This window comes from Amphiura filiformis, chromosome 12, assembly GCF_039555335.1.
Source record: "Amphiura filiformis chromosome 12, Afil_fr2py, whole genome shotgun sequence".
In the NCBI taxonomy this organism is placed as follows: Eukaryota; Metazoa; Echinodermata; class Ophiuroidea; order Amphilepidida; family Amphiuridae; genus Amphiura; species Amphiura filiformis.
In genome coordinates this window covers 56,474,344-56,491,363 of record NC_092639.1, presented here as the reverse complement: position 1 = coordinate 56,491,363, position 17,020 = coordinate 56,474,344, and the positions used below count along the sequence as shown (strand labels likewise).

General features: G+C 37.9%; 1 protein-coding gene across 1 annotated transcript in view; it reads left to right on the top strand.

Annotated features, from left to right (window-relative positions):
- Positions 1-17,020, top strand: part of LOC140166933 (inactive phospholipase C-like protein 1) — a 129,405-nt gene that overhangs the window by 77,043 nt on the left and 35,342 nt on the right. Inside the window, exons 4-7 of the mRNA XM_072190418.1 lie at positions 79-118; positions 1,303-1,432; positions 11,297-11,415; positions 15,743-15,806. Of these exons, the coding sequence (XP_072046519.1) occupies positions 79-118; positions 1,303-1,432; positions 11,297-11,415; positions 15,743-15,806 (353 nt within the window). The remainder of the gene's footprint in view (positions 1-78; positions 119-1,302; positions 1,433-11,296; positions 11,416-15,742; positions 15,807-17,020) is intronic.

Here is a 17,020-nt window from a genome sequence, read left to right as displayed (position 1 = left end):
ACAATGCATCATATCTGTATAAAGAGACATGGTTTCCATATGCACTTTTTACATTTACAATTTTCTGTTTTGTTACAGCTCCAGAAGCAATAGAAAGAAGCCAGGACATGAGAGACAGATATCCTTTTGATAATATCAAAAATATAAATGTTGGTGTATTTGTTTGTTTGTTTGTTTGTTCCTCATTTGAAGATAAATTAAAGTGAGCCATCATTCACAAATTATACCTTCACATTTGGTTACAATATGTTGTGCAAAAGGCAAATGGTCTTTATTTAAACAATTGAAAAGTTTATATTTACTTCTTCTAACTATTGCCTTGAGTCGAGTATTCTCAAAAAATTACTTGCATAATCAGGTATTTTGGTTCAATGAATATTGCATAAAAACTGTGCAGGTAATTTGAGGATCATTCAAATGCAGAATTTAGATAGAATAATGTTGATTCCTTAAAGCAGTAAACAAAAATTGCTAGTAAAATATATTTCTATTTTGACATACTTAAATGAAGAACTAAACTTTAACCCTAGAACTACTGAGCCATATTTTGTAACACAAACTACAAAGGTTCAGTTATAAACATCATATGATGTTTATAACTGAACCTTTGTAGTTTGTGTTACAAACTAGTTATATCTGGTACTACTCTTCTATCCAGTGATACCAAGTACAAAATTCCCCACATAATATCGCTATGACGTCATAATGTGAGCGCACCCATGTAAATTTGGGAACTTTATGACGGATACAAAATCTTTTGGGGTGGTACAAGCTTAAAGTTTTTGTGCCAAAAATTCCACAAGTTCAAGGATAACGGTGAACAATAACCAAAAAGAATTGCCTGTGAATGATATCAGCCCTATGTTAAATGTAAAGCTGACAAAACAGCACATTTACCTTTTGCGGGTGCTCCATTTTACATGAAGAAAACTAGTTCAGTAACAAGGTCAGGGTTTTGTAATCATAACTTACATATTCAATCAAAATTTGCTAAGTTAGTCTAACATTTTAGATTTTGAAATGAAATTCCTGTATATCCCTTCAACTGAATCTGACATGTAGGCGGCTAATTTCCTCAATACAGGGCCATCATATTGGCAATATGTCAGTTTGTTAAGAGCATGCTAATAGGCCACTTCAAAATAACGATCAAATTTACTAAATTAAAACATTTTACTCAACAATGTGAAAATGTCAAGGTTTTTTGAATTGGAATTCATGTTTGGTTAGCAAGAAAGAGAAACAAAACTGTACAGTCAAATGATGTTTTAGGTTCCATTCCTTAACTCGGCTCCTTTATACGTGGCTGAGAGAGATGTTCAATAAGGCAGCAGGTGATGATGACAACCAGCTAGATGAGTTTGAAGTTATGCAGCTGATGAAGAAACTCAATAACAGTGTGGCCTCCATGAGAATACGACAAAAGTTCAAGGTAAAAACTACATAGAGAAAATTGACAATTTGATGGTAGAATTCCTGGGGCATAGCATTTTTTAGGAGACTTGTGCAGGTGGTAGTCTCTGAAGCTTCACCGATAAAAACTAACTAGGATCATGTGCACTAGAATATAAATATTGTCTTTATGGGTAAAACCTTTTAACACTGAGTTGGGCATCCATTACGTGAAGTTATTTTGTCTAAATTCCTGGTGAACCCACTTGAAAAGATACATATGCGTTCTTCTGAATACTTTACATGTTTTGGATTCAAACTATTTGAACAGTAGAGGGTGTGCATGCACCCGGGATCTATGCCTAAAACATCTTTCTTCTTGCCGCTGCGCATCTCGAAGTATTAAGGTGTCTGGGACACCCCTGTTAAGGGCACATCCAGTGACTGATGGGAGGCCGGGTGGAATACTTGGGTGGGCTCAAGCACAAAGTATTAATATTTAAGCTATTTTAAACTACTTGCATTTGTGTAATTTACTTAACAGTAGTTAATGTAGTTTGCATAAAAGATGAAGCAAAATTATCTGTAGACTTATTTGATAAAATTATAGAAGTTCAGTTTTATCAGAGTATTATGCATAAAAGATGAAGCAAAATTATTCATAGATTTACACAGTGTGATTTTATAAACAGGTATACTAAGCAACATGAATATACAAATGTGCAAAATGAGATATATCTAATCCCAAATGCTCCATTACATTTAATGTAAATGCCTTTTTATCTTTAAATTTTAATATTGATGATCATATACTTCATCATTTTACTCTTTGATGTAGGAAAGTTTACTAGTAAACAAACAAACAACTTGATTCCATTTTCATCCATTGAGACTTATTTAAAGCTAATAATGCACTCTCTTAATACCAAATATAGTTTGATCGGCACAAAATAGGCAACCTGCTTGGCTTACAAATTTCAAATTGACACAAAAAGTTGCTATTTATATTGAGCTCCCTTAGTGACATCAGTAGCACTTTGGACTACGTGCTGAAAGAAAGTGTCGTTTGATCGGTACAAAATAGGCAGGGCTTATCAATTGCAAATTGACACAAAAAGTTGGTATTGAGCTCCCTTAGCGACATCAATAGCACTTTGGACTACGTGCTGGAAGAAGGTATAATTTGATCGGTAAAAAATAGGCAGGGCTTATCAATTGCAAATTGACACAAAGAAGCTCTCCCTTAGTGACATCAACAGTGGTAGCTACGTGCTAGACAGCATTATCATTTGATCAGTGTAAAAAAGGTAGCTCAACTTCAGATACAGTGCTATCAGGGGTAGTTCTGCTTCAGATACAGTGCTATCAGGGGTAGTTCTACTTCAGATACAGTGCTATCAGGGGTAGTTCTACTTCAGATACAGTGCTATCAGGGGTAGTTCTACTTCAGATACAATGCTATCAGGGGTAGTTCTACTTCAGATACAGTGCTATCAGAGGTAGTTCTACTTCAGATACAGTGCTATCAGGGGTAGTTCTACTTCAGATACAGTGCCATCAGGGGTAGTTCTACTTCAGATACAGTGCTATCAGGGGTAGTTCTACTTCACATACAGTGCTATCAGGGGTAGTTCTACTTCAGATACAATGCTATCAGGGATAGTTCTACTTCAGATACAGTGCTATCAGAGGTAGTTATACTTCAGATACAGTGCAATCAGGGGTAGTTTTACTTCAGATACAGTGCAATCAGGGGTAGTTTTACTTAAGATACAGTGCTATCAGGGGTAGTTCTACTTCAGATGTAGTGCAATCAGGGGTAGTTTTACTTCAGATACAGTGCTATCAGGGGTAGTTCTACTTCAGATACAGTGCTATCAGGGGTAGTTCTACTTCAGATACAGTGCTATCAGGGGTAGTTCTACTTCAGGGCTATAGGGATAGTTCTACTTCAGATACAGTGCTATCAGGGGTAGTTCTACTTCAGATACAGTGCTATCAGGGGTAGTTCTACTTCAGATACAGTGCTATCAGGGGTAGTTCTACTTCAGATACAGTGCTATCAGGGGTAGTTCTACTTCAGATACAGTGCTATCAGGGGTAGTTCTACTTCAGATACAGTGCTATCAGGGGTCGTTCTACTTCAGATACAGTACTATCAGAGGTAGTTATACTTCAGATACAGTGCTATCAGAGGTAGTTTTACTTCAGATACAGTGCTATCAGGGGTAGTTCTACTTCAGATACAGTGTTATCAGGGATAGATCTACTTCAGATACAGTGCTATCTGGGGTAGTTCTACTTCAGATACAGTGATGTCAGAGGTAGTTCTACTTCAGATACAGTGCTATCAGGGGTAGTTCTACTTCAGATACAGTGCTATCAGGGATAGATCTACTTCAGATACAGTGCTATCAGGGGTAGTTCTACTTCAGATACAGTGATGTCAGATGTAGTTCTACTTCAGATACAGTGCTATCAGGGGTAGTTCTACTTCAGATACAGTGCTATCAGGGGTAGTTCTACTTCATCCACTGTGCTATCAGAGGTAGTTCTACTTCATCCACAGTGCTAGCAGAGGAAGTTCTACTTCATCCACAGTGCTAGCAGAGGTAGTTCTACTTCATCCACAGTGCTTTCAGTAGTAGTTCTACTTCATACACAGTGCTATAAGGGGTAGTTCTACTTCATACACAGTGCTATTAGGGGCAGTTCTACTTCATACACAGTGCTGGCACAGGTAGCTCAAATTCAGATGCAATGCTATCAGAGGTAGTTCTACTTCATCCACAGTGCTATCAGAGGTAGTTCTACTTCAGATACAGTGCTATCAGGGGTAGTGCTACTTCATACACAGTGCTATCAGGAGTAGTTCTACTTCATACAGTGTTATAAGGGGTAGTTCTACTTCATACACAGTGTTATCAGGGGTAGTTCTACTCCATACACAGTACTATTAGGGATAGTTCTACTTCATACACAGTGCTGGCACAGGTAGCTCAAATTCAGATGCAATGCTATCAGAGGTAGTTCTACTTCATCCACAGTGCTATCAGAGGTAGTTCTACTTCACCCACAGTGCTATCAGAGGTAGTTCTACTTCATCCACAGTGCTATAAGAAGTAGTTCTACTTCATCCACATTGCTATCAGAAGTAGTCCTACTTCATCCACAGTACTATCAGGGGTAGTTCTACTTTATACACAATGCTGTCAGAGGTAGTTCTACTTATCCACAGTGCTATCAGGAGTAGTTCTACTTCATTCACAGTGCTAGCAGAGGTAGTTCTACTAAAAATAATGCTATCAGAGGTAGTTCTACTTCATCCACAGTTCTGTCAGAGGTAGTTCTACTCCAGATATAGTGCTATAAGGGGTAGTTCTACTTCATCCACAGTGCTATCAGGGGTAGTTCTACTTCATCCACAGTGCTAGCAGAGGAAGTTCTACTTCATCCACAGGGCTAGCAGAGGTAGTTCTACTTCATCCACAGTGCTTTCAGTAGTAGTTCTACTTCATACACAGTGCTATAAGGGGTAGTTCTACTTCATCCACAGTGCTATCAGGGGTAATTCTACTTCATACACAGTGCTATTATGGGCAGTTTTACTTCATACACAGTGCTGGCACAGGTAGCTCAAATTCAGATGCAATGCTATCAGAGGTAGTTCTACTTCATCCACAGTGCTATCAGAGGTAGTTCTACTTCATCCACAGTGCTAGCAGAGGAAGTTCTACTTCATCCACAGTGCTAGCAGAGGTAGTTCTACTTCATCCACAGTGCTTTCAGTAGTAGTTCTACTTCATACTATCAGGGGTAGTTCTACTTCAGATACAGTGATGTCAGATGTAGTTCTACTTCAGATACAGTGCTATCAGGGGTAGTTCTACTTCAGATACAGTGCTATCAGGGGTAGTTCTACTTCATCCACTGTGCTATCAGAGGTAGTTCTACTTCATCCACAGTGCTAGCAGAGGAAGTTCTACTTCATCCACAGTGCTAGCAGAGGTAGTTCTACTTCATCCACAGTGCTTTCAGTAGTAGTTCTACTTCATACACTGTGCTATCAGGGGTAGTTCTACTTCATACACAGTGCTATTAGGGGCAGTTCTACTTCATCCACAGTGCTGGCACAGGTAGCTCAAATTCAGATGCAATGCTATCAGAGGTAGTTCTACTTCATCCACAGTGCTATCAGAGGTAGTTCTACTTCAGATACAGTGCTATCAGGGGTAGTGCTACTTCATACACAGTGCTATCAGGAGTAGTTCTACTTCATACAGTGTTATAAGGGGTAGTTCTACTTCATACACAGTGTTATCAGGGGTAGTTCTACTCCATACACAGTACTATTAGGGATAGTTCTACTTCATACACAGTGCTGGCACAGGTAGCTCAAATTCAGATGCAATGCTATCAGAGGTAGTTCTACTTCATCCACAGTGCTATCAGAGGTAGTTCTACTTCACCCACAGTGCTATCAGAGGTAGTTCTACTTCATCCACAGTGCTATAAGAAGTAGTTCTACTTCATCCACATTGCTATCAGAAGTAGTCCTACTTCATCCACAGTACTATCAGGGGTAGTTCTACTTTATACACAATGCTGTCAGAGGTAGTTCTACTTATCCACAGTGCTATCAGGAGTAGTTCTACTTCATTCACAGTGCTAGCAGAGGTAGTTCTACTAAAAAATAATGCTATCAGAGGTAGTTCTACTTCATCCACAGTTCTGTCAGAGGTAGTTCTACTCCAGATATAGTGCTATAAGGGGTAGTTCTACTTCATCCACAGTGCTATCAGGGGTAGTTCTACTTCATCCACAGTGCTAGCAGAGGAAGTTCTACTTCATCCACAGGGCTAGCAGAGGTAGTTCTACTTCATCCACAGTGCTTTCAGTAGTAGTTCTACTTCATACACAGTGCTATAAGGGGTAGTTCTACTTCATCCACAGTGCTATCAGGGGTAATTCTACTTCATACACAGTGCTATTATGGGCAGTTTTACTTCATACACAGTGCTGGCACAGGTAGCTCAAATTCAGATGCAATGCTATCAGAGGTAGTTCTACTTCATCCACAGTGCTATCAGAGGTAGTTCTACTTCATCCACAGTGCTAGCAGAGGAAGTTCTACTTCATCCACAGTGCTAGCAGAGGTAGTTCTACTTCATCCACAGTGCTTTCAGTAGTAGTTCTACTTCATACTATCAGGGGTAGTTCTACTTCAGATACAGTGATGTCAGATGTAGTTCTACTTCAGATACAGTGCTATCAGGGGTAGTTCTACTTCAGATACAGTGCTATCAGGGGTAGTTCTACTTCATCCACTGTGCTATCAGAGGTAGTTCTACTTCATCCACAGTGCTAGCAGAGGAAGTTCTACTTCATCCACAGTGCTAGCAGAGGTAGTTCTACTTCATCCACAGTGCTTTCAGTAGTAGTTCTACTTCATACACTGTGCTATAAGGGGTAGTTCTACTTCATACACAGTGCTATTAGGGGCAGTTCTACTTCATCCACAGTGCTGGCACAGGTAGCTCAAATTCAGATGCAATGCTATCAGAGGTAGTTCTACTTCATCCACAGTGCTATCAGAGGTAGTTCTACTTCAGATACAGTGCTACAGTGCTATCATACACAGTGCTATCAGGAGTAGTTCTACTTCATACAGTGTTATAAGGGGTAGTTCTACTTCATACACAGTGTTATCAGGGGTAGTTCTACTCCATACACAGTACTATTAGGGATAGTTCTACTTCATACACAGTGCTGGCACAGGTAGCTCAAATTCAGATGCAATGCTATCAGAGGTAGTTCTACTTCATCCACAGTGCTATCAGAGGTAGTTCTACTTCACCCACAGTGCTATCAGAGGTAGTTCTACTTCATCCACAGTGCTATAAGAAGTAGTTCTACTTCATCCACATTGCTATCAGAAGTAGTCCTACTTCATCCACAGTACTATCAGGGGTAGTTCTACTTTATACACAATGCTGTCAGAGGTAGTTCTACTTATCCACAGTGCTATCAGGAGTAGTTCTACTTCATTCACAGTGCTAGCAGAGGTAGTTCTACTACAAAATAATGCTATCAGAGGGAGTTCTACTTCATCCACAGTTCTGTCAGAGGTAGTTCTACTCCAGATATAGTGCTATAAGGGGTAGTTCTACTTCATCCACAGTGCTATCAGGGGTAGTTCTACTTCATCCACAGTGCTAGCAGAGGAAGTTCTACTTCATCCACAGGGCTAGCAGAGGTAGTTCTACTTCATCCACAGTGCTTTCAGTAGTAGTTCTACTTCATACACAGTGCTATAAGGGGTAGTTCTACTTCATCCACAGTGCTATCAGGGGTAATTCTACTTCATACACAGTGCTATTATGGGCAGTTTTACTTTATACACAGTGCTGGCACAGGTAGCTCAAATTCAGATGCAATGCTATCAGAGGTAGTTCTACTTCATCCACAGTGCTATCAGAGGTAGTTCTACTTCATCCACAGTGCTAGCAGAGGAAGTTCTACTTCATCCACAGTGCTAGCAGAGGTAGTTCTACTTCATCCACAGTGCTTTCAGTAGTAGTTCTACTTCATACACAGTGCTATAAGGGGTAGTTCTACTTCATCCACAGTGCTATCAGGGGTAGTTCTACTTCATACACAGTGCTATTAGGGGCAGTTCTACTTCATACACAGTGCTGGCACAGGTAGCTCAAATTCAGATGCAATGCTATCAGAGGTAGTTCTACTTCATCCACAGTGCTATCAGAGGTAGTTCTACTTCACCCACAGTGCTATCAGAGGTAGTTCTACTTCACCCACAGTGCTATCAGGGGTAGTTCCATTTCATAAACAGTGTTAGCAGACGTAGTTCTATTCAAATACATTGCTATCAGAGGTAGTTCTACTTCATCCACAGTGCTATCAGAGGTAGTTCTACTTTATCCACAGTGCTATCAGAGGTAGTTCTACTTCATACTCAGTGCTATCAGGGGTAGTTCTACTTCATACACAGTGCTATAAGGGGTAGTTTTACTTCATCCACAGTGTTAGCAGAGGTATTTCTACTCAAAAACATTGCTATCAAAGGTAGTTCTACTTCATCCACAGTTCTGTCAGGGGTAGTTCTACTAAAAATACAGTGCTATCGGAGGTAGTTCTACTTCATCCACAGTGTTATCAGAGGTAGTTCTATTGAAAGTACAGTACTGTCAGAGGTATTTCTGGTTCAGATACAAAGCTGTCACAGGTAGTTCCATATCATCAGCATTACAGAGCCCCACAAAACAATCAGTTTGTTTGAGTTTCTATGCAGAAGCAAGCCAAAAAAATGTGGATTTTGCCCCCTCCATTTCACACTGTACTTCCCCTTAATTTAAGCCAGATTAGCCATACCACCTCAGTGACGCATGCTTACCAGTTTCGGCACCAGGATACAATTTAAATAAACTTTTAGAGACAAGTAGTATAATAAAGCAAAGCCCCAAAAATCCAACTACTTTGTTTCTGATGTGATTATACATGGCACCTGCTGCCTAGGGTTGTATGAAGGGCATATGATGTCAATGTGGGTATTGTTTATTGCCACATCCTAACCTCATTTCATATTGAGCTATTTTGTACTCATCTAAGGATACTGTGGTTCAATGAGGCACAAAAGCTGATGTGAATGATTAATGACTTGTCTCCTGGGCTGTGGCTTTTCATAAAATGTGTTGTCTACTGAGACTTAAAATAAGGGGAAAATAAGGTGTTGCTTGAATACAAAAAGGACTTAAATGTATGATAATGACGTAGAAGATACTGCCTAATTGCATGAAACTGTCAGGCAAGTGTAATGGGCTATTCCAGTTGAAATCCATATGCCCCCTATGAAAGACATGACCTTAATCTCCCACACAGGGAGGGTGAATTTCAGATGGAGTCAGCTATTCAGGTAACCCCATTTGAAATTCACCCTCCCTGTGTGGGAGATTAAGGTTATGTCTTTCATAGGGGGTGTAAGGATAGCAACTGGAATAGCCCAATGCAGTCTTAACTGGAGCATACATCCTCTTATCAATAAACATGTCCCTAGAAATATTGAACAGGAAAAAATACTCGCATAAAGAAAGTTAAGAAGAAAGTGAAAAATGGTATCACCAAAATGCAGTAGTAGACCCTTATCTACAGATACTCAGACAATGATTTGGCGCCGCTTTAGGTGCCAATAACATGGTACAATTAAAGTTGAAATAGAGTTAAACTGATAGTGTGAAATATGAAGAGAAGGCAGGCCAATGCTACTCCCTATTACAGAAAAATACAGCACTAATGTTTTTGGATTAAAAAAATATTATCATGTTTTGCCAAATGAAACATAGCTAAATCCTAATCTTCGAGTTAGTTCTAATTGGCAATATAAGTCAAATTGTGACATGTGGTCAATTTTTGGAAATAAGGACCAAAAACATGTGTTTTTAGTGCATTTGTCGTATACTATAATAATCAAGCCCACAGACTAATTTTAAGTTATACATTCTAATTTTGGGAAAAGACATTTTATAATCTTTTTCATAGCCTATTATAAAAAAACACAAAACATTAGAATTATGAGAAAACTCTTTGCCTATACTCAAGATTTTGATTGCTTAGGTCTTGGAATATTGTGACTACAATTGGAAACATGCAAAATTGCATGTTTTTGACCCATTTCCCCTCAAATTTCACACATTTTGAAAGTTAATTTTTATGGCCAGTTAGATTTTATTTGATGAAACAAGATAATTTTTTTTTAATTCCAAAAAATGAGTGTAGATTTTTCTGGAATAGGGTGTAAGTATAGTACCAGCATACATAGGACCTCCCTTTTGTGACTTAGTGTGCAAATTTTAAATCTAAATAATGGTGAGGAAGCCCCTGCCACATTATCATTAACCATGCTGAATGAGGTGATTGTGGTACAAAAATATGCCGGCAATGGGATCATTCAAATTTGTGGCAGCTATATTGAAAGGGCTATTCCACTTGAAATCCCTACACCCCTATGGAAGAAATGACCTTACAGAGAAAATATAGATTTCAAATGGAATCACCCATTCAGGTAATCCATTTGAGATTCACACTCCCTGTGTCGGAGTTTAAGGTCATGTCTTCCATGGGGTGTAGGGATTTCAACAGGACTCGCCTATTTTGATGCTGAAAATGTGTATGGGCATTTGCTATAGAATACCATAACAAAGAAATGCAATTTCACCCGTCTATCACAGTGACACTCAATTTATCCCCTATGGCAAAATGTTTTCGCACCATGGTCAATGGTCACAATGGTTTTATCATTAGTTACGTGTGAACCAATGGTGTGACTCGTTGGTGTGTTGTGGGGTCTAATCATGTTCAACATTGTTGCTTGCCCGGTGCCATGTTGTTTCTTTTTGGGGTTTTTTGAGGTGCAATTAGTTGTCAATGTATTTATTATTTCTATCTAGGAATAATGTTTTTGTGACTTCCTCAAAATTTATTTCATGGAACAAGACATAATTGCAATTTGAAGATTTTTTATTGCCATATTTTGAATGATCCACACAATGTTCAGATCACACCAGTCTCACTTACTGGTTACACCATTTTGAAATTGAATTATTTTATCTAAAACATACTTCGTATTATGAGTTAAAACTGAAAATAATATACGGTATATGATGTATTATCAGTCTGGTATTACACATTGGACAACAAGTTTATGGCTTTTCTAATTTACAAAATGAATACACCTTTTTTATTGGTCATTGGAGTGTCGTCTCTCATTTTCAGTACTCCCAGGATATACTCTTACATGTATCTCAAAATCACTTTCATCGTAAAATGTAATTGTACCTAGTTACATCATCTCATTTTGTACTTTTGTTGTGCTTTGTTTTTCTTGCAGGAGATCACATCCAATAAGTGTCGTGATGCCAATGAGAAACCTACAATAAGTAGCAATGAATTCTGTGAACTTTTCAAAGACATGACAACTCGACCAGAAATTTACTTCTTACTAGTTAGGTGAGTGAATCAAATGGGCTATTCCAGTTGAAATCCACACTACCCCTGTGGAAGATATTTCCAAAATCTTCAGGGGGAGTATGTTTTTCAAATGTAATTGGCCAGGGTTAATCATTTTAAAACCCATACTCCCCCTGTATCATGGCTTTACCAATATCTTCCACAACTGAAGTGAGTACTTCAAATGGAAGTTACCCGAATGTCTATTCTATTTGAAACTCATACTCCCTCTGTGAATGACTTTAGCTAAATCTTCCACAGGGGTAGTGTGGATTTTAAATGGAATAAGTCCAAGCACTGCTTCTCCCTTTGGAACATCTTGTCCCTCCCCCCTCCACACTGACTGCCATGATTTTTGGCCCCCACACATATGTGGGGCCTATATTATTATCTAGACGCAACGTTCCCGGAACCACCGCTAGGTGGCAGCACACGACGAAAGCTTCGATGGAACACCTTAATTACTTTCATATGGAAAAACCAGGTAATGCTCTGAGATGCCCGATATATCTATGAGGTAGCCACAATTTTGACATTGTAGCGCATGGAATGTCTTAGAATGGTTTCAAAAGGGTTGGAAACGCTGATAAATATACGAAACAGCATAGATCTGGGCCAAAAAAGTGCATTTCATTGACAGATCTATACATGTACAGGTAGCCGGGTATAGCCCCCTTCATCTGGCCAGACGCCACCAACGGCATCTATCTCTAGTTACGAAAACCTCTGGATGGTTGCATGGTTCTGTATCATAATGCAAAAATGAATTCATGAAGCTCTGACAAACTGACATACAATAAAAAAAATTGAGGGAGCGAATTAAAATCAGGACTCGGTGGGCATTGAACCGTGGTCACTTTATTACTTGGTTACTTGCTAATACAAAAATCTAAAAATTCAAGCTGCTTTTCACAATATTGTCCACATTGTACTTCATGGCAAATAAACACTGTAAAGGATTGTATGCATAAGTATTCTGTTTGGAAATTGGGACAAGAGCCTGACTGAAAGTAGTGCAGGTAAAAGGGAGCGGGATTCAGGTCAGTTTGTCTGCTGTAATTCCAATAATGCTCACTTTTCAAAGATGTGACTTTTCAATCAAATTTTCATATTAGGGAAGTTCTATTGATTTCCCAAATGAGTGTGGGATTGTGTTGCTTGGTTTTCAGTGTTTTGTTACTCATTTTGTTAGAAACAACATTGCTTATATAGTCTGTCTCATCTCAAGTTGGGAGTAATGGTTTTCACAGTGTGTTCATTGGTACTCCCCTTTTATGGGTAGGTCACAGTAAGGCTTTGCACCCCCAGCCTCTTGACTTGTAATGAGTATCGCAGAGTAGTTGCGAAGCTCCCCTGGTCGGGTAGTATCCCGGGGGTTCTTGCCTAGTAGCTAATTTGCATGGACCGTTGAGCGTTTTTGGGTTGGGTAAGGATAAAGAAAGATTCCCTTCTAAAAACCTAATGGAAAGTTTATATACATGTACTGAGTATACATGCAACGAAACATTTTGGCCTACTTTTTATTTATGAATAATTATTACTTCGTTATGGTAATTAAGTTTTAATTTGCATGTTTATATCAATTGAGCACCAGTGGTGTTATATAAAAGATTAATGTTATACGGACTGCAGTAGCCCTCTATAATTTTCTCTTGCCATGTAACATTTGCATATAAATCGAGCTGTAAATGCATTTGTTTCGTAAGTCTACCAAACTACCTCAAATTCTACATGTATGTTGTGATCCTTTCCATAGTGTTTCTAGAATGTCCTAGTATTTCTTTTGTTTAGCTCGCTGCCCGAGACCGTTATCTTGAGCTATTGTGTTGATAATGGTCTCTGGGCAGCTAGCCACCTCCATTACTCTAGGTAATGGTTGGGGAAACGAACCTTGAACAAAAGAAATACAATGGATAATCAGTGAATAGAAAAGGGCTAGACGTATATCAGCAAATATTTGCTGAGAAATTTCTAAGAAAGACCTGTCATGTCTTAAAAGGATGAAATATAGATACGCTAAGAATGTGAGTTGATTGTCAACTTCTTATAACTAAGTAGAACAGGTGTTTGTTAAATGGGATGTTCCAGTTGAAATCCATACACCCCCTGTGGAAGACATCACCATAATCTCCCACACAGGGGGTGTAGATTACAAATGGAATCACCCATCAGGTAATCCCATTTGAAATTCACACTCCCAATGTCAGAAGATTAAGGTCATGTCTTCCATAGGGGGGTGTATGAATTTCAACTGGAATAGCCCATTGCTGCTACACCAAGTACACATTATGACAGGAGCATTTATCATTTTTAGTTGGTGAATAGGATGATAGATTGCACTGGTCTTTGATATTTTAACACCAAATTTTCTTTTGCATATTCTTGTTTTGCACAAATGTAAGTTACATGAACATAATTAATTTGAAGAAGTTGTATGACAAATAATTAAAATAATATTTAAAATGTAATGATACCAAACTGTATATGAAAGATGCTTTTAAACATTTTAAGATGCTTTCATGCTTTTAAAATGTTAAAATATTGCACAATTTTAAAATATTATGTTCCTGCTCCATTCCTTTACGAAGAGGATTGTAGGTCAAGATGGATGTATTAGGATCAAATTAAATATATGTTGGTGTTGAGATTAGTTTTTAGGTTAGGATAAGGGTGGGGTGGTGTCAATTAAGTGTGAAGATACTCACTTAAAGGTGCTTGACCACCTTGACAGCCTTACCCCCCAATCAAAATGCAGAGTGAGTTTGGTATTAGGTTCATATTTTTATCATAAACTCAGTGAAATGTTAGGCTTGTAGTATGTTTTCGGTGGCATGAACAAAAATGTGGTAGTTTTGTTGGTTACCACCTGGAAGTTGTGCACTGTTCTATGGGCCATATCATAGGATACATGGGTTTTTTTTTCACTTCTAGAATTTAAATTGCTGAAGCAATTAAACTCAAAAGTTGGATTTAAACTATATTTGTGATGGGCCTCAATGTGACATAGAAAACACAATATGTTACAATCTTACCATGATCTGGTCATGCATGCATCTTTAAGCTTACATTCAACCAACTTTAGTTTAGTCTACCATGCAGTGATACTGTTATAACACATCATAGATACAGTAATACAAAATATGCAACTACATGGTGGCCCAATTTGTTACACGATCAATGTTCTGTAATTCCCTACTCTCATTTATCACGATGTAACTCATTATGGTTGTTAAAGAGACATGTTCACTGCTTGTTTTAACATACCATCTGCCTTTGAGAATGACTTATCATTAAGAGTTATAGGCATTGCTGACTGGTGAAAGACATTAATATTTGCAAAATATGTCAAATATCAGTAGCACACAAGTTAACTGAGCAGACAACTTTGCAGTGTTTCAATGATTTTAACAGTACAATGATGCAGATCTTAAAAGGTATGGATAAGGATAAGCTTATGGAATGGGGTCAGGATTATGATTGGGTTGTATCTGTTAATCTCATGTTGCTTATTTGAGCCCAGAAGTCGGCAAATGTGATTTTGAGCTACAAGGCAAAATATTCAAAAAATTTATATTTTGAGAAAAATTGCATTTTCACAGATTTTAAATATGTTGTACCTCAGCTATACAAAACTAAAATTAAATTAAAATTTACATTTTATGGAGATAGTTTCAACTGAAATAATAGAATTTTGATAACTTAAATTGCATTTTTCTCAGTGTTGTGCGTTGTTGTATGTAAGGTACATCTTGAAGAACTTCAATTCAATATATTATACAAAGTTGGCTGAAGTGTCATTTTGAAGCTTCATGTATGATCTTTCCAAATCTGTAAAAATCTCAACTTCTGGGCTCATTTGTTGTAGATGGTCACATTTATTGTAAGCTATCCTAGGATTCTTCCTGATGGATTTTATTAGATGAAATATCTAGAATGATACTGTATAACCTTATCAAGTTCCCTCCTGTTATTTGTCTTTGACAGTCACAGAAGAAATATTCCATGATGACCCTATCTCTATTCCTCATATTCCTTATTGTGACTTCGCCTAGAGTATGCCACCCAAGGGATCCAATTGGCTTGCATGCCAACTTGCAATGTTATAAACAGATTCATCATCTTCACCATATCTGACATACCTGTAACCAATTTCTGACACACACATTTACTGTTTTATGTTCCCTCGGCTCGTTCCAGGTATGCAAGCACAGAATTGTACCAGCTTGCTATGTCATATACACATTCATCATCTTGCCAATTTGTAACATAGTTGTAACCAATTTCTGACATATCCATAACTGTTTCTTGTTCCCTTGGTTCATTCCAGGTATGCAAGCTCAGAGTTTATGACAACGGATGATCTGCTTATATTTCTAGAAGCGGAACAAGGAGTAAGTATGATTGATTTGACGTAGATATATGAGTGAAATGAAGTTCCCAGCACCATCTGATCTGTCTTCTGATGTATCTCATTTGACTCTTAACTCTCTTCACACGGGTGTCGACTGCTTTTTAAAAAAATTCAAAATTCAAAAATTTCAGAAATGCAGGAAGGATCATTTAGGGCATAGTTTTTTCCTTAGATTTTGACATATCTTAAACAGTAAGAAAGACAAGTATACAGAAAGATTTGAATGTCATGTTTAAATTGAATTTCATATTTCACTTGTGTCAAACTTGTTTGACATTTTCTTTGCTTTGTTCAGCTCGTAATTGATGAAAATTGTTTGTTGCATATTATTGCGCTCATCATTAAAGTCCCAACTTAAGCTCACATAACAAAATCTCACATATGCAAAGTGCCTAATATGAGCCAAAGTAAGTTTTCATGTTTGCCATGATACTCTTATGATCCCAATTTTATAAACCAGTGTGTGTCATAACTTCAGAAGTTTGAAGAACTTAAAGTTATTGTCTTTATATGCGGAAGTTGTAAAGGATCGATCAATAAGTCATTGTCATTATGGTCCAGTTATTGTGACAGAAATTGAACAGAAATTTGTTTCTGATTTTGTCAGTATAATTTAAACCTGTGCGTGTAATTCTTAATAGTTTAACTTTATGCGGAAGTTGTAAAGGAGTGATCAAAAAGTCATTGTCAGCATGGTCTAGTTATCGTGACGGAAATTGAACAGAAATTTGTTACTGATTTTGTCAGTATAATTTAAACCTGTGCATGTGATTCTTAATGGTTTAACTTTATATGCAGAAGTTGTAAAGGAGTGATCAAAAAGTCATTGTCACCATGGTCTACAATCAACGAAAAAAAAGTCTTGGAACGCTTGCGTGTAAATAACGGAAAACTGTCACCCCCTCTCCCCCGCGCAATGTTGAGAAATACCAAAGTCTTCAGCGGTTTCCCAATGTGTTCCAACATTGATTGATGGGGAGAGGGAAGGGTAAATCATTGTTGTAGATGTCATGCTTGTTCCCAGGCAAAATATACATCATTTCCATGATCATATGAAATTCTGCACGGAATTTCGACAGAGTGTACCAAGCGTTCCAAGGACTTTTTTCGTAGGTTGTCTCTGCCGAATGCAAAATATTTCATCTAAATTTCGTTTTTGTCTCATAACTCAAAAACGGAATGTCGTATGAGCTT